General features: G+C 40.5%; 2 protein-coding genes across 3 annotated transcripts; both read right to left on the bottom strand.

Annotated features, from left to right (window-relative positions):
• Nucleotides 1-1,612: 1,612 nt before the first annotated feature.
• Nucleotides 1,613-12,266, bottom strand: LOC125374056. 2 transcript variants are annotated; one of them, XM_048384796.1, is made up of 6 exons: nt 12,100-12,266; nt 10,696-10,887; nt 10,222-10,326; nt 8,798-8,863; nt 8,117-8,305; nt 1,613-3,558 (listed from the first exon to the last, which is right to left on the bottom strand). In XM_048384796.1, exons 1-6 carry the CDS (start codon nt 12,119-12,121, stop codon nt 3,419-3,421), a joined length of 714 nt encoding a protein of 237 aa, XP_048240753.1. In that variant the 5' UTR covers nt 12,122-12,266; the 3' UTR covers nt 1,613-3,418. The 2 variants fall into 2 exon arrangements, with proteins under 2 accessions (XP_048240753.1, XP_048240752.1); XM_048384795.1 differs by lacking the exon at nt 12,100-12,266 and having other exon boundaries at nt 10,696-11,032.
• A 5,552-nt stretch (nt 12,267-17,818) lies between these two features.
• On the bottom strand, nt 17,819-22,457 carry LOC125374055. The gene is made up of 6 exons (XM_048384794.1): nt 22,351-22,457; nt 21,818-22,111; nt 20,726-20,839; nt 20,438-20,503; nt 19,686-19,874; nt 17,819-18,346 (listed from the first exon to the last, which is right to left on the bottom strand). The coding sequence occupies exons 1-6, from the start codon at nt 22,370-22,372 to the stop codon at nt 18,210-18,212; spliced, it is 822 nt and encodes a 273-aa protein (XP_048240751.1). The 5' UTR covers nt 22,373-22,457; the 3' UTR covers nt 17,819-18,209.
• Nucleotides 22,458-24,573: the final 2,116 nt, after the last annotated feature.

Raw genomic sequence — 24,573 nt, 5'->3', positions numbered from 1 at the left:
CCGTGCCTCTTACACGTTTTACTCCGTGTATTTCAAATGTATTTTTTTTAACATTTGTGTTTTTAGCACACTATGTGCTATTATTTGTACTCGTGAGATATTTGGTGTCCCATAGGCCGTATCGGCCGGATGATCTACACTAATTGTTTTTAACTGTTTGTCCTTATGTATGTTTATCATGCGACACCTTAATAAAATATTTTCTTCTTCTTCTTCTTCTTCTTGTATGTCCAATCTGGCCAGTGTTGCTGTATGTAATCCATTGGCATTATTTTTTGTTCTTGCTTGTTTGATGTTATTTTTGCGATGTTTGTTAGACCAGTGTCTGTATGAGGAGGTGGCAGGTGATATTAGTCATGAATGGCAGGGGTGAGTTTTATGTTTTTAAGTTTGTATGTGAAGGTGGTTCAGCTGAATGGTAAATGGGAGTCGTCGTCTTTTTTGTTATTAGTTTGACTTTCTGTCTTAGTGGTAGATTTTCTGTTGCTGTCATGTGGCTGTTAAACAATGGGTTTGTGCATGCTGTAGCCTTGTAGTTTAGAGTAATTTGTTTACGTTTAAGGGGGAGAGCTGTTTCCCCAGTGAGCTTTAAGAGAGATGTCAGTGCGGTGCCCGATACTGTACCTAATGAGATTGAAAGTGCCTTGTATTGTATTGAGTCTGATTTCTTGGAGTCTGTTTGTGTGAGTGCGTCGTATGCGGGTGCGGCGTACTCTAACTTGGGTCGGATGAGTGTTTTGTAGACAGTAAGTAGCGTGTGTTGGTCTGCTCCTCAGCTTGTTCCCCGTATGCTGCGCATTAAGTTGAGATCATGGTTGCATATTGTGATGAGGTGTTTGATATGGGATGTGTATGTTAAGTGTTGGTCAAGTATTAGGCCTAGAAATTTTGTTTGTGTGCTGTAGTTGATTTTGGACTTATTTAGAGTCAAAGGTGGGGAGTAGTTTTGCATGTTAGGTGTTTTGAAGAGTATGGCTACTGTTTTGTCAGTATTGATTTTAAAACCCCATGTATTTGCCCATGTGTCAATATGATTGAGTGCTTGTTGGATGTGTTCCTGCGCTGAACCTGGTGTTTTGTGTGAAGTCCAAAGTGATGCGTTCTAGACCGTGAAGCTTATATCTTTATATGCTGTAAATCTTGAAATTAACGCGATCGTGAATTGAATTCGGAAAATGCGAGTGGTCTTTGCTTGCATTAATTAACTTCGGATTTATGTCTCCAAAATGACTATCAACCATAAGACGGCTTCACTGAACACTTTGGATAGCGGAAATACCACTTGGGATATAAACACAAACACGTTTATTGAGCAGCAGTTGTAACAAGTATATAACACTGCATTCAAAGAATAGGAATTACACAATGAGCAATCGGTGAGTTATCACTGCTGGGGTCAAGAGTTTCTACCCACATGTGTCAAACTAGGCATCATAATATTGATTACTCCAGCAATCCAGACAGCCGCCACCCACGCAACACTTCCTCAAAGGCCGACACGAACCAAAGCGCACAGATAGGCTTCACCACACTCCTCAGATCTACAGCCTTTGTCTTGTCATCTGCCTTCAAGTTTGTTGAAAACATTCTCCGCACATCAATCAGTGAATTGTTATTGGTTCAATTATTTTATTGCCTTTGAACTTCCTTAATGCCAGTCAACGGAATACACAAATAAACAGCGTGTTGTTTTTAGGAAAACTCTTTTAATTGTTTTTATGGAAGTGCTCTATTCAGCGGAAATAAGCGGCGATATTTTCTGTTTGATTGGATTATGGTAATCATATACAATAATAGTAATAGTAATAATACATAGCGTACTGTCACTGAACTAGTCATAACATTCCTTGTACCTAACTATACAAATATACACAGATATGCTAATATCAAAAGTCATAGTATCAATCGAAACTTACACAGGTGATGTGTGTCTTGGAGTGAATGTACCACTAAATAACTAATTATTTCTTATAGATGGACATTGATGTTCACAATACAATCTAGCATAATTGTGTATATGTTGAAGTATCTTTGTGTTATCAAGAAAGTTTAATATTTGAAAGAATTAGTATTCACACATTTCCGTCAGATTCAATTTAAATGAGATTATTTTTGAATAAATCGTTCTGTATGAATTGCCTGTACACCAGCACTTCACCTGAGTTTTTTTGTAATTTGAATGTACAGTAAAGTACGGTTATACGAACTCAAGGGGACTACTAATTTTAGTTCGTTATAACCGGAGTTCGTTATAAGTATATATACAGCATAACTACAGCAAATAGTCGGGACCAAAAAAGTAAGTTCGTTATATCCGTCAGTCCGTTATGAGCGTGTTCGTTATAACCGTAGTTTACTGTAGTTGAATTTTGAGAAATATAGTAAATCAAGGAAATGATTGGTGAGAGTTCGTGACAGAATGTCCATCGATGATGTAGTAGTATATGGCTACAGCACCATGGACTCTGAAAGGTCGTCAATCAAACTTACAGCTACAACGAATGTGATCTCCGGTCACCCTATGCATATTCGAACGAGTCATATTAATTCCTTGGGGTAGAGGCATGAGTGATTTTGGTTTTATCTTTGAAGTAGAGATGTGTCTGTATAATGATTATTAATTGGGAGGTATTAATATGTACGAACAGGCATGTCGCAGACACGCACATTACAAGTTATGTGTAATATTGTAATATGTGCTCCATATAATGATATTAAATAAAGCTTACTAAGCGCTTTCAAACCAGAGAGCGGTAGGTCGCTGATTCGATCATCTGGCTGCGTCATACCAAAAGACGTCAAAAGATGGTACTTTTTGTTTGGCAATAAGGCTGCGTTCACACAGTGCCGATTATGGCTGCCGTTGTAGACGTTGTACGACACGAAAAGTGAAAAAGTCGGATTACTATCCTCAATTATCTGGAATGTCCTATCATTTTCTGAACGCAGTCGTATACGTTCGTAAGAGAGTTCTACGGATCGGAAAAGGCCCAGAGAGGTCGGCCAAGCATTCCCGACAGTATGGTGCGTCCCGTAACATTCGGGAATCTCAGCCGATCTTGTCTTGTCGGATTACAATCGTGACTATGTCGTGACAGATTCTGCTGTATCGGATCAAAATCGTAACAATGTCCTGTGTTGTCTGGACGGTGTCCCGTGGATCGGGTTGATTAAGGCTTAAGAACCATTCGATAATGCCAATAATATTGCCGCAGGATCTTCAGAACGGTTCCACTAGTTTAGTGTCAATAACATGTTATATTCAATAAACAACACAGCCAGAAGGATGGCTGTGTGTCTGAGTTATTATACAGGTTGATATTGAGAACGTACACTCCAAAGGGAGTCGAGGACTGGTTCTCTATAATAATTTCATTCCGTGAATATTTGTGGTTTTACTTTCATGCCTCTATCTCACTCAATCACTGCAGCAAATCACCTTACAGCATCCAATCACCACGCCCACAAAGACAATCAGCCACACAGGGACGAGATAGCCCCAGACAAGGCGGTACACTGTGCTGTCCGTGCATTCGGCCTGAATCACCCACACCAAGCCTGTAAGAAAGGGAACAGTGAAAATGTTAGACGTAATAGTCAAGCTGCTATTACTGATAAAGGGTAAGACCCAACCCCATGGAAGGACATACAGAGTAAACAGTGGCTTAAAGACGGACACCGAATTTACAAATCAAAGCAACCAGTCTCCATATACGGTGCAAAGGATCAAACCATACCAAGACACCGTCCAACATCTAATCATGTAAAGGATCAAACTAACATCAAACCATATTGAGACACCATTCAACATCTAATCATGTAAAGGATCAAACTACCATCAAACCAAAACCAAGACACCCTCCAATATCTAATCATGTAAAGGATCAAACTATCATCAAACCATACCAAGAAAGACACCGTTCAACATCTAATCATGTAAAGGATCAAACTACCATCAAACCATGCTTAGACACCGTCCAACATCTAATCATGTAAAGGATCAAACTACCATCAAACCATACTAATTAAGACACCGTCCAATTTCTAATCATGTAAAGGATCAAACTACTATCAAACCATTCTTAGACACCGTCCAATATCTAATCATGTAAAGGATCAAACTACTATCAAACCATAACAAGACACCTCCCAACATCTAATCATGTAAAGGATCAAACTACCAGCAAATCATGCTTAGACACCGTCCAATATCTAATCATGTAAAGGATCAAACTACCATCAAACCATACCAAGACACCGTCCAATATCTAATCATGTAAAGGATCAAATTACCATCAAACCATACCAAGACCATGTCCAATATCTAATCATGTGAAGGATCAAACTACTATCAAACCATGCTTAGACACCGTCCAATATCTAATGATGTAAAGGATCAAACTTCCATCAAACCATACCAAGACACCGTCCAATATCTAATCATGTAAAGGATCAAACTACCATCAAACCATGCTTAGACACCGTCCAATATCTAATCATGTAAAGGATCAAACTACCATCAAACCATACAAAGACACCGTCCAATATCTAATCATGTAAAGGATTAAACTACCAGGAAACCATGCCAAGACACCGTCCAATATCTAATCATGTAAAGGATCAAACTACCAGCAAATCATGCTTAGACGCCGTCCAATATCTAATCATGTAAAGGATCAAACTACCATCAAACCATACCAAGACACCGTCCAATATCTAATCATGTAAAGGATCAAATTACCATCAAACCATACCAAGACACCGTCCAATATCTAATCATGTAAAGGATCAAACTACTATCAAACCATGCTTAGACACCGTCCAACATCTAATCATGTAAAGGATCAAACTAACATCAAACCATATTGAGACACCATTCAACATCTAATCATTTAAAGGATCAAACTACCATCAAACCATACCAAGACACCCTCCAATATCTAATCATGTAACGGATCAAACTATCATCAAACCATACCAAGAAAGACACCGTCCAATATCTAATCACGTAAAGGATCAAACTACCATCAAACCATACCAAGACACCGTCCAATATCTAATCATGTAAAGGATCAAACTACCATCAAACCATGCTTAGACACCGTCCAACATCTAATCATGTAAAGGATCAAACCACCATCAAACCATGCTTAGACACCGTCCAATATCTAATCATGTTAAGGATCAAACTACCATCAAACCATACCAAGACACCTTCCAACATCTAATAATGTAAAGGATCAAACTACCATCAAACCATACTAATTAAGACACCGTCCAACATCTAATCATGTAAAGGATCAAACTAACATCAAACCATATTGAGACACCGTCCAACATCTAATCATGTAAACGATCAAACTACCATCAAACCATACCAAGACACCTTCGAACATCTAATCATGTAAAGGATCAAACTACCATCAAACCATATCAAGACACCGTCCAACATATAATCATGTAAAGGATCAAACTACCATCAAACCATGCTTAGACACCGTCCAATATCTAATCATGTAAAGGATCAAACTACCATCAAACCATACCAAGACACCTTCCAACACCGACCTTCCGCTCTCCGGACAGGCACTATCCACTGGACCACGGCGGCACGAGTGAGTGAGTGAGTTGGGTTTAACGCCGCTTTTAACATTATTCCAGTTATATCACGGCGTGTCAGCTTAATGTGGGAGGAAAGCCCGAAGTGATGCAGGTCTCAGACGTTAACCACTTCGGTGAAACCCACGAGCACAGGTATGGTGCTGACAAACCTAGAAACATAATCGGGGCGAACCGGGATTCGAACCAACAATCATAGGTTTCTGGCGTGTCAAAGGGACGCAACTCTGCACAGCGAATCGCGGCGCCTTAGACGACTGGGCCACCCGTGCCCCCCACGGCGGCACGAGGCCACGAGTAGTATAGGTAATGGGGGTTCTGGACCACTTCCACTGGAGCCAGATTTATATACCTATACTGCTACTACAGATGGCATTTTTTATGCCAAAATGATCATGCGATTCAACGATAGTCATAAGATTAAGTTAAATTGGTCCCAGCTCACCAATACCTGGGGACAATCATTGCTTTAGATGAGCCTAAATGGTAATAAAAATATTCTTTATTATTTTTATCAATAAAGCGATATTCAACATTTTTATTAAGTTCTTCGTTCATTTTACTAGGAGACCAGACTATATAATTACACTCTTCTTGTAAATTGATAAGAAACAATTGATAACCGTATTTGGTTGGTTTCACATCACTGATATAATAAAAACCTTGTGGTAATTCTCTCCATTTAATAGCTTTTTTGATTGTTGTGTTGTAATTCTCCATTATTATATATATTTATGTAAGCATTTGTCTAAATGTGATCTAACGATAGTAAGCAATCTATTTTTAGTCTCCAACCAGTTCTTTGGTTTTGGCACGGAATAATTGACGCGCTTGTTGCCTCCCCTGTTCTATGAACTTTTTTTTCTCGTCTTCGCTAATACTGGTCTGATGAGATTTTGATCGAATCTCATGCTTCATTGCGTTGTATTTGGTGAGTTCCGACAGCACTAAACGAAACTCATCCTCGGATATCTTACAATCGGCCATTGCTGTCGAAATATGATCCTCAATGCTGTTCCCATTTGCTTCGGCGAGTATCCGAAATACTATCGTGTTTTAAAGCTTTCTTTTGCAACCTACGAGAAATGAATTTTATTGTTATTCCTGCCAGTCCCGAGACTCCAGCCGCTATTTCCATTCCGAGCACGATAGGCGCGGCGATTATAGTTGATAATAAACCGATACCCGCTACACCGAGTCCCATGCCAGCTGCTACAAGCGCGGTGTCGACTCCGTCCAGAGCATTAACGGCTCTGCGATATTTTTTATACAATCCAAGTCTCAACTCCCTATCCTTCTCTATTCGATGTTTTATGTCGCTTATTTGATGTAATCGAAATCCATCAACAGTATCCAGCTTTTCAAATGCTTCATCGAGCGCTGGATATAAACCCATAGTGTATATTACGATCATATAATAGTCTTTAATTGGTCTTGCTTAAATGTTTTGAGAGTAACATCAACCTTATCAAATGTATATTATACGGCAAGAATATCTTAGTAAGAGAAATACTACCACTTTTAATAATTTGGACCCCCTCGAGGGTTGCAACGGGCGATGCTCCGATATGAATAATACTGCAACGTTGACGCTCGTGTTTCTTGAGCCATTTAATCGATAGACCTGGTAATATTCGAAGGCATCTACCGGTACATCTCCGAACAAGACTTCAATAATAAGAGTAGAAAGATTAGGTATTGCACTCAAGTTAACTTTAATTTCATTGAATTCAGTAACCAAATTTAAACTAACGTTTTGGATTGCCGGACGACTATATAACATATGACCTGGGTTTTCTGGCAGGGGAGAGACTAACACACTTTTTCGTTTTGATGGGATATAAGCCGCGACTACGATGCCACTATTTATAATCTTAGTTAAATTATGTGCCTTACCCGTCATCGCATACGGTGGGGTAATGACGATATTCAATAGCCACTCGATGTTTGCTTCGACCATAGTCCATTTATTATCATCGTTGTGAGTAAGATTGTACGAAGTGTTTTTCTTAAGGAGTCTACTAACAACGTCGACATCGCTTAAATCTTCTAGATTACCCGTGAATGTAACTTATTTCCGCTTGTATACATTATCGTGTAAGTGTAAAGCGTATAACTTTTCATCGGTACCGGGTTTACCGAATCCTTCTGTGTCTCCGAGATCGGAAAGCGCAATTGTATTACATTGTCTGAGCGTTCCAGGGCCTGATGCATCAACCATTATTTATAATATGGAGTGTTACACTTAAGTATCCTATATGTACAGGTTGGTGTTTTACATCTAATACAGAAATTTTGAGGTCTGAAATAATACCCCGCTTCAATTTTTTATATTGTAATGATGATAAAGATTCCGTTCTACCGCTATTATATTTTTCATTCCTTGGGATATCAGGTACCGTTAATACAACAGAGACCACGAAGGAACCTTCTAACAGTCACCTGTGTCAATTAATGATAAGCAAATATCTGCCAACAAAGGTGTGATGGAACCTACCGACAATAACCCATATGAGGATAAATACGCCGACGGGGGCAATGAGCTTCAGCATGGTCGGTCCTTCAACACAGTGACAGCAAATCCAGATGGCAACTGCGATGGGGATGCTCATTGAGACAAGCCCCTGTACGACCAAGTAGGCCCCCAGTTTGGTGTCACCAGGACAGGTGTCGATGTGCATGGCCCCTGAGAAAAGAAAGTTCATTTAAATATGCATATGCACGGGATAAGAAGCATCATCATCAGTTCATTATTTCTTGTAGTTGTACACACGCTGTTGGAGTGACTATAAAACATCACCTGAAGAGTTATATAATGTTGCTATGTATGCACACCCAGACATCACTATCTTCATCATGCATTGTACATACGTGTTTTGTTTTGTTTGTTTGTTGTTTAACGCGGCACTCAGCAATATTCCAGTAATAGGACAGCGGTCTATTAATAATCAAGTGTGGACCAGACAATCCAGTGATTGACATCATGAGCATCGATCCACGAAGTTAGGATACGATGACATGCATCAACCAAGTCAGCGAGCCTGACCACCCGATCCCGTTAGTCGCCTCTTACGACAAGCATAGTCGCCTTTTACGGCAGGCATGGTTTGCTGAAGACCTATTCTACCCCGGATCTTCACGGGTCGTTCATACATGTAAAGAATGTGAAGAGCATTACCTACAATCATCATCGAGAAGGGGATGGCAGTGAGTAATATACAGCCGATAAAGAAGATGATACTACCTGAAAGTAAAAGTAAAACGAAACAATTATATTGTGCACTTTGGCACACATTTATTTGACGAATCCTCTTATGAACCATGTCAAAAGTCATAATAAAAACAAAGCATTCCAAAGTTTTCTTAAACGAGCCAAAGATGTGGGACATAATCTCAATGCCAGTGTTGATTTTGTTGATGGTTCTGTACTGTACTACAGAAATGCGTGTCAACCAAGCGAAGTGCCATATCAAATCGGCTCAGATTACGTTTTTCAAGGAGGGGACATCTGAACGACCACTGCATCGCGTTAATGTGCAGTGTGTTGAGAGGATTAGCAACCCTGCAGAGTCCCTGGCTTGGATGAGGTCGGCTGGCCTGAAAAGTGAAACAGAAGGCTTTCTGTTTGCTGTTCAGGACCAGTCACTTCCCACTCGAAATCGTCAATGTGTGATTTGATGTGTGTTCATCAAAATGTAAATATGAAATATAGATTACGCAATGCATTAAATGAGACTGTTCAACACATTATCTTAACCGAAATGATGGAGTAGCTCGATCATTTTATTACCGTCTTCGCCATGCTTTTGGTTTTGACACAGAGGTCCATCCATAGTACGACCCACAATATGTAGTGGGAAAATGATAAATACAAATTTCTTTGGAACAGGCCCGTATACAGTCTCAGACCTGTCCAGGCCAACAAACTTGATCTTGTCGTTTTTGATAAATCCAATGGAATCATTTATATCATTTAATTTTCTGTCCCTCTTGACACTAATGTGATTGACAAGATTCAGGAAAAACATGGTAAAAATGCGGACCTGGCTTTCGAAATGTTACCCTTTCATCCCAAGTACCAAGTTGTCCGACTCCCCATTGTTCTCGGGGCCTTAGGTTTGGTACCTCCAAATCTGTTGACTGTCATTGGGAGTACCCGGGTTTGTACCAGGAATACAGCCCTTCTGACAATCTGGGAAATGCAGAAGGCTGCATTGTTGGAGAGTCTTCACATTCTACGAAAAGTTCTGGGTGGGTTTGACTGGGCAGCGCTTCCTGGGAGAAGTCTCATTCGCCGTCTGGGCTGCGTGTAGAGGGGGCAAGGGCCCTGAGCTGATGATGAGCCTAACCAGCCTGACTGTGCCAGGATCACCCAAACCCCCTGCTACCCCGTGCTACATCCCAGATTTCAGAACGTAATTTAAGGATGTAAATGTATATCAATGTATACCAAATACCTGAACATTTCAAAATGCAGTTGAATATTTTAAGAGCTTATCATCAGATTAAATGTCGCCAATAACTTCTCTGCTAACTAGAAATCATTGTAACCATTAAACTGATAAAAGTAGTCTACAATATGCATAATTAACTGTTACTGACTTAAGGAGCATCTGTCATGGTCTGGAACGGCCACATTGTCCCCTGCAGGAGTAGATATAGTTGGCGGGGGTCGGGCTGTCGTGGGCAGGGCTGGCTGCTGGCGTACTGTGTAACACAAACATTCATGAACTACTCACAAAGAGGCATACGCTACCCAAACTGTGAGGAATAAACTACATCAGCTGAATTATACATAAAGGCTTCTATAGGAAAAACAAAATTAAACTATTTTTTCAAAATCAATATTTTAAGATAAAACGTTAAGGCAATATATGGCATACAAATATTTAAAACGTCAAACGCCAGAGAATACCCAGTCTCGAATACCCGATGAAAGTGATTCCATTGAGTAAAATACAAACTAGCGGTGAAAATTATATGAATGGATCACTGAAAATTGGTAACGACACCAGGCATTCGACAAAAGTGTACGCGTGTCCTGTGTTGTAGAGTTCACAGTATAAATACTAGTACCCGTCTGTTGTCCGGGTAACGCGACGACACATGTGACTTGAGCTCTGTGTATGTTGCCCTCGTCGTCCTGTGTGAGTCCAATGTGTCTCACGAGGCCTACAGTATTACCCTGAGGGTCTCGCGCCACAGCTGTGTGCCTCTCCACTCCGTAAATCTTTCCATCCTCGTCGAGGCCAAATTGGCGCTGAACTCCTGTACGCCAAGTGAAGCAAACCGCATATACAACAATATGTTCATGTGTATTATACCCCATCTTCCCGAGGCAAGGGAGTTAACTGACTATCGCAGTCCAGTTTCCACTCTTGCCGAACTAGGCTGGTATTATGGAGTTACATTTTGGCTGGACTAACGAGTTTTTGCATAGTCCAATCAAAATCGCGCAACGGAATCGAAATCCGGTTCGTAAACTGTCGTGCAGATTTCGGTCGATTGCAGGATTTGTAAAGCATGTGCACCGCCAACTCGTTGTCAACAGATATTTTCCAAATCCTTTCATGTTTTAATCAAGGTGCTGACGTGATTTGATGTACCCGTTGTATCACAATACAGATCTTGATTATCGATTAAATCGTCTTGACTGGGCGCCGCCATTTTGTTTGAAGCAAATGCAAGTGATACGAGAGGTGGCATCTAATTGGTCCATAGGAGAGGCATAGAAGGGACATAACTCGTAATAGCCACTGGTGGCGCTACGATCGAGCCCAGGAATTCCAGCCTAGTTCGGCAAGTGTGGAAATTGGACTTTTAAAGTCAGTTAACTCTCTTACCTCGGGAAGATGTTCTCAACATGGTAAACGCTAACTGTTCAGATTTATTTGAAAGGTGTTAGAACATCTGGACAAGGCGGAGAAAAAACAACTACTCTTCAGATGAATTGGTAAAAACAGCATTTGTCAAAGTGAATATAAATTGCCAATGCAAGAGAATAACCAGCCTAGATTTTCTGCCGAAACAGATTCAACTTGGCGTAAAGGTCCAAAAGCTGTGGAAATTGTGAAATTGTGAAATCAGTGATGACACCAGGTGCTCGCAACAAGGGTGAGCATGTCCTGCCCTACCGGTGGCAACCGCCATTCATACAATTTGCATAAAAAATGATCTACTGCCTGACCCCGCACAGCAGTATTCCTGCCATGTGACGGTAGCCTGTCACCCGGTTAGTGCCGTGACTCGAACAGAAAAACACACACAATTGTAAGAATTTTGAATGATATAGTATGATAGGCAGAATAGTAACATGTTAAAGTAGACAAAAATATTTAATAACAACCTTTTTATTATACTGTTATTGCGACGTTTCGGTGTAGATTCTTTGTCAAGACATAAAAAGTGTCTACTTTGTCAACCTTCTGAGAAATGCCTATTAAACAATAGTAAAATTATCTTTCACCAACATATACTCACGTGCTGCTATAGCATCGGCCATTTTGGTGACTGTCTTGAAAGCGATCGGTTAGCAATATGCACTCCTGAGCGAATGTCACCTGTAAACTTGTACAAGGAAGTAGTGAGGTCTCCAATCAGGTTTGGCCTGCCATTTTGGGAATCTGTTCGTGGAACTATATGAGGAAGTGGCGAATTGGACGAAGTGAAAAGGGGATATAGGAATGGGTGCTATCCGTCCGTCACGTTTCGTTTCAGGAACTGAAATCAAAAACCTTTTGGGATATCTTAATCACACTTGACACATAGATAGGTCTAGTGGTGAACTGGTGCCTTTTGATAGTTTGGGATTTAAAAAAAATAAATATTTGAGTTTCCATGGCAACGACTTTGACCTAGACTGAAAATTGGGGTAGTACTCCTTTCGGGAGCAGATCTTGAACACCGTACACTATTTACTGCCTTGCACACAACCGGACATGGCATAGTGGTGAGGGATATGAGTATTTCTTGCTTGTTCCCATTGCGCTTTGTCTTCTTAAACTTCGGGGCGGTGGGGTAGCCTCGTGGTTAAAGCGTTCGCTCGCCACGCCGAAGACCCGGGTTCGATTCCCGACATTGGTACAATTTGTGAAACCCATTTCCGGCGTTCCCCGGCGTGATATTGCTGGGATATTGCTAAAAGCGGCATAAAATCATACTCACTCACTCACTAACTTCTCAAACTTCATGAACATATTTTTTTAATTTTCAGTTTTACACTATTAAACAGCTTCATTTTAAAAGAAGACAAAAACACAAACAAATGTTCATAAAATTTCAACAGACAATAAACAGTAGCAAAAAAGCATTGATTTGTAATAAACAGATCTTATCATCACCACAGCCTGCTGCGTTGAACAAACAGTAGGCAAAAAAAAGGAGTTAAGGATTGGAACCTTAGAGCAGGTCGAGTATTATCATCAGTAGAGATGTTTGTAGACACATACCATGTAACATAATCAGGTACTAACATAACTTTCAACAGCTGTGTATCCTTATATTGTAATAATATGCATTGTAAGACAGTATTAGACGTGTTTTGCTACAAGATCGCAACATGCATCTCTACTGTGAGTGTGGTGGATGTAGAGCTCGGTTGTTTCGCCATAACATAATCAGGCACTAACTGCTTCTTCAATAGTTGACCGCCTCCGTGGTCTAGTGGTAGAGCGTCCGCCCAAAAGACGTTAAAAGATGGCACTTGTTGTTACCCTGTATGATTAGCTATCTGGCGCTCGGCATTAAGGGGCCAAAACAAGGGCTCAGTGGGCTAGCACTATAAATCGGCATCAGTCCGGACTAGTACAAGCACACACACACGCACGCACGCACGCACGCACGCACGCACGCACGCACGCACGCACACTAACTCTCTCTCACACACACACTAACTCTCTCTCTCTCTCTCTCTCTCTCTCTCTCACACACACACACACACACACACACACACACACACACACACACACACACACACACACACACACACACACACACACACACACACACGTCGCTATATCAGTACAATAATCTAGGTTGCGATGTTTAATCCCATTTCCCCTCACCTCAACTCACACGACCAGGGAATCGATATCAAACTTTTGACCGCTGGCTTATCGATTACCAATGTTTACAGACTTGTATTAGAAATGTGTGTATCATTTTTGGTTAATTTGCAACTTTTGGTGGGTATATACAAGATAATCAAGACGTACCGTCTGTAGCTGGAAAAGAAACGACTTGCTCTAAATGATCAACGTACAAATACACACAGAAAAGGCGAATCTGAATACCATAACATGACATAACATGACATAACATGCGTCAAACAAACATTTGAATAACAAAAGTTGGGTACAAATGTACGTAGAATTACACAGACGAAGGCTATCAAAGCATGTACATGTTTAATAAGCCTGTGTCCGCATGGGAAGTCCCATGTCTGGCGCTCGGCATTTAGCGGCTTAAACAAGGACTGGTCGGCTCGGAGTCAGTATACTGTGTCTGAGTGGGATACCCATGTTAAACTGCAGCATGGTATCTCAGTGGGCTAGCACTATAAAATTGGCATTAGTCCGGACTAGTACAAGCAGCAAAAAACACACGTGCATTCACGTCCATATACGTGCAATAATCTTGAACGCGACGTTAAACGCCATTTCACCTTACCTCGAATAGCTGTGTAACCTTGTCTTGTATTATATGCATTGTAAGACAGTATTAGTAGTGTTTTGCTACAAGATCGCAGCATGCGTCTCTACAGTTGTTTCTACATGTAACATAATCAGGTACTGACATCATTTCCACAAGACGGATTCTTACTGACCACTCCGTATACCCGAGTCATGGCTTCAGAATATTAACAAGAAGATAGTTTCCCTCAAGGTCACTTGGACACGAACTCAATGCACTGAGATAACATGTCCCTTCTGCGCTTCCATAGAATGTCATTGCGACACCCACAACACGTATATATTCACGCGTTGAGATATTGGGGTCATGTCACTAGGGTTTTGTTGACCCGACAACGTACAGACTGAAGCCCAGACTTGTTATTGCGCTGGGATATACACGTTTCCCCTATCAATAAGCAAACAATTTTGATCTAAACTATTTGACAAGCTAAAATCGATAATAAAATCATGATTTCTTTCCAACACTAATAAAATGTAATAATTGCTAAGTGTATATGACAGCGCATGATTTGTGAATATAAAAATATGTATGTGAAATATGTACCTCATTAAGGAAGGATGTAAAGTGAATGAAATGTACAAAGACATATATACATATTACAGGGCGTAAATGAGGTGAGGTGAGGTGAGGTGAGGTGAGGTGAGGTGAGGTGAAATGGGGTTTAACGTCGCGTCCAATATTAATGCACTTATATAGCGACGTACATGCACCTATCTGCTTGTTCTGCTGGTACTGATGCCGATTTATAGTGCTAGTCCAGTGAGATTCCATGCCGCAGTTTAACATGAATACCCCACTCAGTACCTCACTCAGACACAGTATACTGACTCCGAGCCGACCAGTCCTTGTTTGAGCCCCCTAATACCGAGCACCAGACAGGGTTACAACAAGTACAATCTTCTAACGTCTTTTGGTATGACGCGGCCGGGGATCGAACCCCGGACCTTCCGCTCTCCGGTCGAACGCTCTACCACTAGACCACGGAGGAGTAAATGAATATATGCATAGGAGTATCGTGTATCGTGTGAATGTTTTACTATTATGTTTGCATGTGAAATATGTATGTTAGTGAGAAAGAATGAAAGGTGAATAAAATGTAAAAAGAAATATATACATATTAAAGAGCATAAATTCATGCCTACATAGATTCATCGTGTATCGTGTGAAATGTATGTTTGAAAGGGCTGAATGTACGACAATGTAATCAAATATACCTAACTATTGCTGTTTTTGTTATTCCCATTTGACTACCCAGACCCCGGAAAGCTCTACACCTATATTCTAGTACAGGGGTATTGGTGGTAAGTAGCGCTTACTAAACCATTAAGTTTGTTTGCAGTTGTCATACAGGATAGATAACGGAAGTTGTGACTCATTGTACAACACACGGCGTGTATGTACTTATAGTTATGAATTGAGCCACAAAGCTTTCTTAGAAAATGTCCTTGCACAACAGTAGTTCCCAGAACTAGGTGACCATAAACTGGCAACAATGACAACATTGAATATCGTTAAACTAAACATGGCATTGTTGCAGTAATAGGGGTAGAGTTTATCTGCCACAAAAAAGAAGACATTTTTGTAAGGTGTTTTTCTTAAAAGAATATTTAGGCTTACAGTTGTAATATAAAAATATCTGTTTTTTAAAGAGAGTTTTTTACACCATTTATTGGATTCGGTTTTTTTCTTCAAAGACTAACATAGATGGACTTTTTCTTCAACAGAATATGAAAGCAGCAACACGACATTGACTGGTATTATCTACAGTCTACATTGTGCGTACAAGAAACTTGAAATAGTAGGCATTGTCGTTAACACGAAATGTCCACCCTCAGTTTTTTTTATTATTAGTTATTGAAATGAAAAAGAAATACTTATAAATTGGTATCATTGAAACAAGTCGAATATATACCAAGATATTTATCAAGTATATAGTGAATATCTAAAGAATATCAAATGGTCGATCCCCAATGACGATATTCGCGCAACAATTCGTGCTGAATTAGGAAACTTTCCCACAGCTGCGTATGTCTCAAACTCCTTTCGGTTGACAACGCTCAAACATATTATCCGTTACAATTATATACACTTGTTATCCCAGTTATCACAATTGCATCACAATGCATAGTAGACCATTGTGTTACATGACGGCACAATCAAATGACATCACTAATGGCTCTGCTACTGACGCTGTTAGCAATACTTTTTACACTTAAGAAACTGCTTATTGTTGTCTACAAACTGAAAAAGTAGGAAGAATGATGTTGGATGATAAATAAAATCTCACCCTCGTGTCTTTTGATATCAAATATATCAACACTCATTGATAAAAGTGGAAAAAATCCTCGGCAAGCCTCGGAGTTTTCCCACTTTTATCAACTTGTGTTGTTATATTTGATATCAAAAGACACTCTGGTGAGATTATCTATATATCAAGGACTTTATTTATCACATTCTAGCAATCGATTTCCACGGAAGTTGACCAACGGAATAGATGAATGCCGTCCTCGTTAATAAATATGTATATAATATGCTTTTTCTTCCTATTAATTTTAAAAGATGTGCTATTGTCATTTGAGTAAGATCCTTGGCTCAGCGAACAAGGAAACAGACCCGATAGACTGCCCTCTATGTCATATGAACCTAACACAGAACGACGGGGAGCTTTACGTGCTAACATTCCTTTTACCACGAATACGTCAACAGTATAACCGTTACATTGTCACCGATCAGGATACAATTTACATCTGCGATAACCGAGATGAGCTCGTGAGTCAGTCTGTTTGGCTTCGAACATTTTATCATTTAATTCATTCGCGGTATGTCACGGAGTGATGTGAACAATGCGGATTTACATCTGAAAGTCACCTGTACTGGTATGAAGCTGACAAATCTGATATAATAGGCTAACTAAAAAATCATATCAAGGGAGAATCGGGATTGAAATCCACGATCATGGGATTCTTGCCCGACTAAGGAACGGGACTCACAGCGGATAGACAACTGTCTCGCCCATGCCCAGAAGACATACTACGTACATAAGGAAGAGAATTTATGGATGTCAACTTCTTCATCAACATGGAGATGATGCAGTAATGATAAAGAAGTTGACATCCATAAATTCTCTTCCTTGTGTGTATCACTTCTAAATGCCTTTCAAAGCATTGATAATACGTACAGTTTACATTCTTAGAGGTCAGAGAACGTATTGCAAAGATTAGTGAGTTATGATTAGTGCGTGAGACTGTGTAATTTTACGTCGTCGAACAATGTGTGAAAACGGACTCTACTAAATAAAGAAAAATGACAGCATGGTTCTGAATTTGAAAATTGCAAAGAATGAAATGTTTTGAACATTCTCAGGCAAAAATAAGTTTCCCCAAGTGCCCCGCAATATTTCCAATATCAGGAACCACCAACAGTTTTATTTCCCTGCAGGAACACCGTATCATCGAGGTATGCACAACGGGTTTGTTGTTTACACCTTTATAAGCCCAAACTGAAGTCAGTATCTAAATGTATTTATTTAACATTAATAATATTCTAGGATTACAATACACAAACACTCACAACGATCTAAATGATCTGAAGCGTCCTGTGACTAACTCGTATTTGATTCATATTGGGATTTTATTCGTTTCTTTCACAACGGAACAAAAACTAAAACAATTACATGATATAAACATTTACATGTCATTAACAATCTTTATTAATATGTTACCCAAACAAAACTGGGACCGTCTGAATTGAAATATAACTAATGATAGTTGGCGATATTAAAAACAACATCACACACATGTACAATACTATTGGCAGATCGTGTAGTTTAAGTTGTGTTTCAGTCGCTGAATCTTTATGAGTGTTACTTCGTTAAAGACGTGCGCTGTCCAACACACTCAATCACTACAAAACGGGCTGCACAACAAACAGATGATTCCACTTGACAGAATAAACCAGAAAGGCGCAGTATAACCCCAGGCCAGTCTGTGCACCGTGCTGTCCGTGCAGTCTGACATAATAATCCACGCAACCCCTGCCAGGAAGGAAAGGGTGAGGCACAACATTAAACAGTCGCAATGATTAGTATTTGCATATTAATATTACCAGTACAACTGAATTTATCATCCAAAACTGGCTCACACAGGAGATATCGCTTGGGTGAGATCAAGCGATATCTACATTGTAGATATCGCTGCAATGAAATTGCATCACAATGCATTGCAGACCATTGTGACGTCAATGGTTACATGACGTCACAATCAAATGACAACACTAAAGGCTCTGCTGCTGAAGCTGTTGCAGTACTTTTTAGACTAAGACACTGCTTATTACTGTCTACAAACTGAAAAAGTTGGAAGAATGATGTTGGATGATAAATAAAATCTCACCCTCGTGTCTTTTGAAATCAAATATATCAACACTCGTTGATAAAAGTGGAAAAACTCCTCGGCAAGCCTCGGACTTTCCCACTTTTATCAACTCGTGTTGTTATATTTGATATCAAAAGACACTCTGGTGAGATTCTCTATATATCAAGGACCGCCTCCGTGGTCTTGTGGTAGAGTGACCGCCCGCAGAGCCGAAGGTTCGATCCCCGTCCGCGTCATACCAAAATACGTTTAAAGATGGTACTTGTTTTACTCTGTCTGGCGCTCATAATGAAGCTAAAATATGTTAAACTGCGGGTTGATATCTCAGTGAGCTAGCACGATAAATCGGAATCAATCCGGACTAGTACCAGCAGAAACACACACACGCGCACGCACGCACGCGCGCGAATGCACGTCACTATATGAGTACAATAAACTTGGACGCGACGCTAAACCCCATTTCACCTCACCTTATATCAGGGTAAGTAGCATTAGTAAATAAAATAATATTAAAATTCTCTTAATTTGAACAGAAAATTAAACTTGAAAATTAAACTAATCAGTAAAGGAACATATAACATCAGTGAGTGAGTGAGTTTGGTTTAACGCTGCTTTTAACAATATTCCAGTTAAATCACGGCGTGTCAGCTTATTGTGGGAGGAAAGCCCGAAGTGATGCAGGTATATGGTGCTGACAATCCTAGAAACATAATCGGGGCGAACCGGGATTCGAACCCACAATCATAGGTTTCTGGCATAGCCAAGGGACGCAACTCTGCACAGCGAATTGCGGCACCTGAGACGACTGGGCCACCCGTGCCCCCTTACACCAAGTAACAATTTACCATATTGTCCAAAGTAATGTACACTCAGGCATACACCTTAAAATAAATTCCATACAAGACTCTGGCAATAATTCCTTTTATTTATTTAACAGGAATTTATGTGAATTCTTGTTTTCGTGTTTGGTTTTTAAAGAAGAAAGTGTACGAGAAAACCTACCGATAATGAACCATATGAAGATAAATACGCCGACGGGGGCAATGAGCTTCAGGAGGGTCTCTCCGTCAATACAGTGACAGCAAATCCAGATGGCAACTGCGATGGGGATGCTCATTGAGACAATCCCCTGAACGACCATATAGACCCCCAGTTTGAGGTCACCAGGACAACTGTTGATGTGCATGGCCCCTGAAAAAGAAAGCATACGTAAATATGTATATTAACATAAGATGCTTTATTACTTCAATTGTTTTTTATGTCTTGTAGCTGTACACGCGCTGTGAGGGGTTGCCCATGAGAAAAGAAAGTATATGTTGATAGGTAAACATACTGAGAGGAATAGTTATTGGCTCACACTCTCCAACTTCAGGTAACTTGATATTGATTGCATAATTAATGATGTGTGGAGACATCCTCATAAAAAGAAAGTAGGCCTGTGAAGATGGGGGGGGGGGGGGGGGGGGGGGGGGGGGGGGGGGGGATAGGTCTTCAGCAACCCATGCTTGCCATAAAAGGCGACTATGTTTTTTTGTCATAAGAGGTGACTAACGGGCTTGAGTGGTCAGACTCGGTGACTTGGTTGATGCATGTCATCGTATCCCAATTCCGTGGATCGATGCTCATGTTGTGATGCACTGGATTGTCTGGTCCAGACTCGTTTATTAGTATCCAGGTAATAATGGATGTATACATACAAGCACATACATATTACGATGTAACCGCACAACAAAACATTTATAAACAATTATTACCTAAGATCATCATGGAGAGAGGGATGACAGTTAACAGAATACATCCGATGAAGAAGATGATACTCGCTGAAATGAATATCAACAGAAACGTACACATTTGAAAATACGGTTGAAAAATACAGTAATACTGTTTTAGCAGCTTAGAATATTGTGTTAAAAATATGGTCAATTGAAGACTGAGTAAAGGCTATGCGATTACCACCAGAGATCCTGTGGTTAACCATCTACACCAGTTACAGGTTTCTGAATAAGGAATTCAATAAAAAATATTTATTATGTTTTACTAACTTAAGGAGCATCTGTCATGGTCTAGAACGGTCACATCATCCTGGGAAGGAGTAGTAGTGGTAGTTGTAGTGGTAGTTGTAGCAGAGGGCGGGGGCAGAGCTGGCTGCTGACGTACTGAAAATAAAACCCACAAAACCCTTTCCATAATCATAATGAACATTCTTCAGTTAATTGTGCGATTCCTTTTTTTTTATAGTCATGTGTCTATGAATCACTGTGAAATAGTGAAGATACCTGGTGTTCGCGAAACGGTGTGAGTAATTTTGTCCTACCGGTGGCACACGTCACAAACACATGCTTAGGCAAGTCAATTGTTTACCCGGGAACGTAGGGTTCCTTTTTGACAAATTGTTCTGAAACTTTGAAGATAGAGATGGAACTACTATTATATCTATGATCTCAACCTAACACACGCAATTCTGTCGGGACATGTTAACGCCAGCACCTTGTGTCATCACTGATTTTCAGTGATCCATTCATATAATTTTCAGAGCTATTTTGCCTTTTACGCCAAAGTGAATCTGTTTCGCCAGATGATCGAGACTGATATTCTCTGGCCTTGACGTTTTATATTTACCCATCAAGTGCACATGCGCTCCCCGAACTACAGTTGGGGTATACATTACATGCAGCTGAAATGTATAAGCACATTGCTATGTACCTTGGTGTCCTAGGTTAAAGGTACACATTAAGGTACTTCTCGTGGGAAGAAACGTAAATAGACCTTTTCTTCACTATCAAATAAACAATAAACAACAGAGAAATAGACAAAGGCCTTTCTGAAAGTGGTCAAATGTGACATATGTTATACTTGTGATTACACCTCCATAGTCACGTACACAGTCTAGTTTTTGTGTGTGTTGTGTCCCATCCGGGATCGAACCCACAATCACAAATTAAGGTACCTAATCGCCAGCAAACACAGTCAGCGACCTACCCCACTCAGCCAAGCCTTACTCTGAGAGTGTGGGTTTGAATCCCGGATGGATCTCAAACCAAAACCAAAATGTTACAATACATAGGAAGGTCCAAACGCTGGACATACGACAAGGCCATGTTTGTGTGTCGGAGAAAGTGTTTAAGTAATAGTACCCGTCTGTTGTCCTGGTAACGCAACGACACTTGTCACTTGAGCTGTGTGTGTGTTGCCCTCGTCGTCCTGTGTTGTAGAGTTCACAGTATAAATACTAGTACCCGTCTGTTGTCCGGGTAACGTGACGTCACGTGTGACTTGAGCTGTGTGTGTGTTGCCCTCGTCGTCCTGTGTGACTCCAATGTGTCCCACGAGGCCTACAGTGTTGCCCTGGTTATCTTGCGCCACAGCTGTGTGCCTCTCTACTCCGTAAATCTTCCCATCCTCGTCGAGGTCAAATTGGCGCTGAACTCCTGTAGGCCAAGTGAAGCAAACCGCATATATACCAATATAAAAACACCAAACCCAACCCAACCCAACCCAACCCCAACCCCACCTAACCCAACCCAACCCAACCCAACCCCAACCCAACCCAACCCAACCCAACCCGACCCGACCCCAACCCCAACTCAATCCCACCCCAACCCCACCCCATCCAAACCCCAACCCCCCACATACACACATTAATAAAAGAATTAAAACATATACTCACCGGCTGCAACAACATCTGCCATTGCTGCTGTCTGTCTTGAAATGATTCGGTTGTCAATATGTACAACCACTCTTTATGTCGCCTGCCCCGCCTTCTCTTGAACAAGGAAGTAGTACATTCACCAATCACGTTTAGCTCACCTGTAACTGGTTCTGTGACCAGCAAGTCGTAAACTTTAGGGAAGTAAACATTCCCGTTGCAGCAACTGTGCTCCTCTCCCCGCTGATCTGTTTCTTTATGACCCTGAATCGGAATGTGTGCTCGGATTGTCAACATCAAACAAGGTAACATGGCCATGACGTTTAACGTAATATTGAAGTATATAGAGGATTTGATATCGTTCAATAACCATCAGATAACCAGCCCCCTTCCACTGATTTACCCGGAGGCCAGTGAGACGGACTCACATGTTTAGATTTAAGTCAAAGATTCTGAGTGACAAAAAACTCTCCACAAGACTATGAAAAAATGGATGACTTCTAATTTGTTCCTTTATGTCGAGCAATATTCCTGCAGCTCCAGTCCTTGGTGACCTTTCACGCCTTTTAAGGTATAATCGAGTATGCACCTTCTACCGAGATTTCAAAGAGCGTCATACGACTCTTGATCAGAGGTTTGATCAAGGTTACAATATTCAAGGCCTCAGTAAAGCTTTCAAAATGATTAATGGTATGACACTTCCAAATTTATATCCAATGATATCCGGTTTTGACTTATACCATATGTTCCAGTGGGTTTTCGGGTGAACAATTGACTTGTCTTTGCATGTGTTTGTGATGAGTTCCACCGGTGTGGCAGGGTAAGCTCACCTTTTCGCGAACACCTGGTATAATGACTATTCGATGGTGATTCATAAACACTGCTCATGATATAGGCGGAATCTTGGAATCGACTCTGCTTTTGGCTGAGATTTCTGATGAATATGGAGACGGTTTTGTCGCTTTTATTTAGTCAGGTTTGCCAACAAGAACTTATGGAACCACAAAGAACTCGGAACTGTTAGAACTGTATTGGGAATTCGAGATATCTACAGTTATAACTGTACTATCAATGTATTTTAAAAGAAATTGTGTTCTTTGTTCGTGGCTGCCTCATGATCGATGCTCACGATGTCAATCACAGAATTGTCTGGTCAAGATTCGATTATTTACAGACCGCCGCCACATAGCTGGAGTATTGCTGAGTGCGGCGTTAAACAAACAAACAAACAAACAAACAAACAGTTGTCAAAGCACACTGGTCAATTCGCTGTCAGGGTCACAAATTATACTTGATCTGTCGACCCGTGAAGATCCCATTACGGTAACCCATGCTTGTCGTAAAAGGCGACTATGCTTGTCGTAAAAGGCGACTATGCTTGACGTAAAAGGTGACTATGCTTGTCGTAAAAGGCGACTATACTTGTCGTAAAAGTCGACTATGCTTGTCGTAAAAGGCGACTATGCTTGTCGGGATTGGGTGGTCAGGTTCTCTGACTTGGTTGATGCATGTCATTGTATCCAAATTGCGTGGCTCGATGCTCATGATGTAAATTACTGGATTGTTTGGTCCAAACTCGATTATTTACACACCGACGTCATATAGCCGGAATATTGCTGGAGTGCGGCGTTAAACAACAAACAAACAAACTTGATCTGTCAGCATGAGGTGCTACATTCTTCAAACCAGTCAAACCCTCTGTTAATCACTTATAATCAGTGTACTAGTATAGTTTGTATTTTATCCGTGCAAGTCACACATTTTACATCTAAACCTCGATAACATTTTGTCCAACATTTCAATGTTAATCCCTGTCCACAACTGACATGCTCTGCTTGACGACATACGGATGAATGTAAGCAACTCATATTAATTATCATTGACACGAAATGTCGACTCTTTTCTGTCGACTGTTTTCGAGAAATTCTTTATATATAGAAAAATATAGTTTTAAGTTTGTTTTTATTTTATAGACAACAATACCAATGGTCATCATTATTAGTTATAGTGTTAGGAACTTAACAATTCATAATAGATAGAACATTGTAACAAATGTTATATTTGGGATAACACGTTTTGGCAAAGTACATATTCTCGTACTTTTTTTGGGTTTAAGTCCCGTCCGGGATTCGAACCCACACTGCCAGTGTGAGGCACCTAATCGCCAGCACACAAAGTCAGCAATCTAACCCACTCAGCCACCGAGGCTTTCACAAAAATGAGAGTTCGACAACTGGTAGTCTA

Source organism: Haliotis rufescens, unplaced genomic scaffold, assembly GCF_023055435.1.
Source record: "Haliotis rufescens isolate VD_foot unplaced genomic scaffold, xgHalRufe1.0.p SCAF_50, whole genome shotgun sequence".
NCBI classification, from domain to species: Eukaryota; Metazoa; Mollusca; class Gastropoda; order Lepetellida; family Haliotidae; genus Haliotis; species Haliotis rufescens.
Note: the sequence above shows the minus strand (reverse complement) of the source record. Positions and strands in the feature narration are given on the sequence as shown.

Bases quoted from the DNA above. Each gene is read 5' to 3' on its own strand.
- LOC125374055 (XM_048384794.1), bottom strand. From the start codon at position 22,372: ATGGCAGATGTTGTTGCAGCCG. The intron at 19,875-20,437 runs GTAATAATTGTT...TTTCTTTTTCAG, and splicing joins TCTCTCCATGATGATCTTAG to GGGCCATGCACATCAACAGT. The intron at 18,347-19,685 runs GTAGGTTTTCTC...CCTTCCTGGCAG, and splicing joins CTTCATATGGTTCATTATCG to GGGTTGCGTGGATTATTATG.
- LOC125374056 (XM_048384795.1), bottom strand. From the start codon at position 10,948: ATGGGGTATAATACACATGAACATATTGTTGTATATGCGGTTTGCTTC. The intron at 10,327-10,695 runs GTACTAGTATTT...TGTGTTACACAG, and splicing joins GTTACCCGGACAACAGACGG to TACGCCAGCAGCCAGCCCTG. The intron at 8,306-8,797 runs GTAATGCTCTTC...TTCTTTTCTCAG, and splicing joins CTTCTCGATGATGATTGTAG to GGGCCATGCACATCGACACC.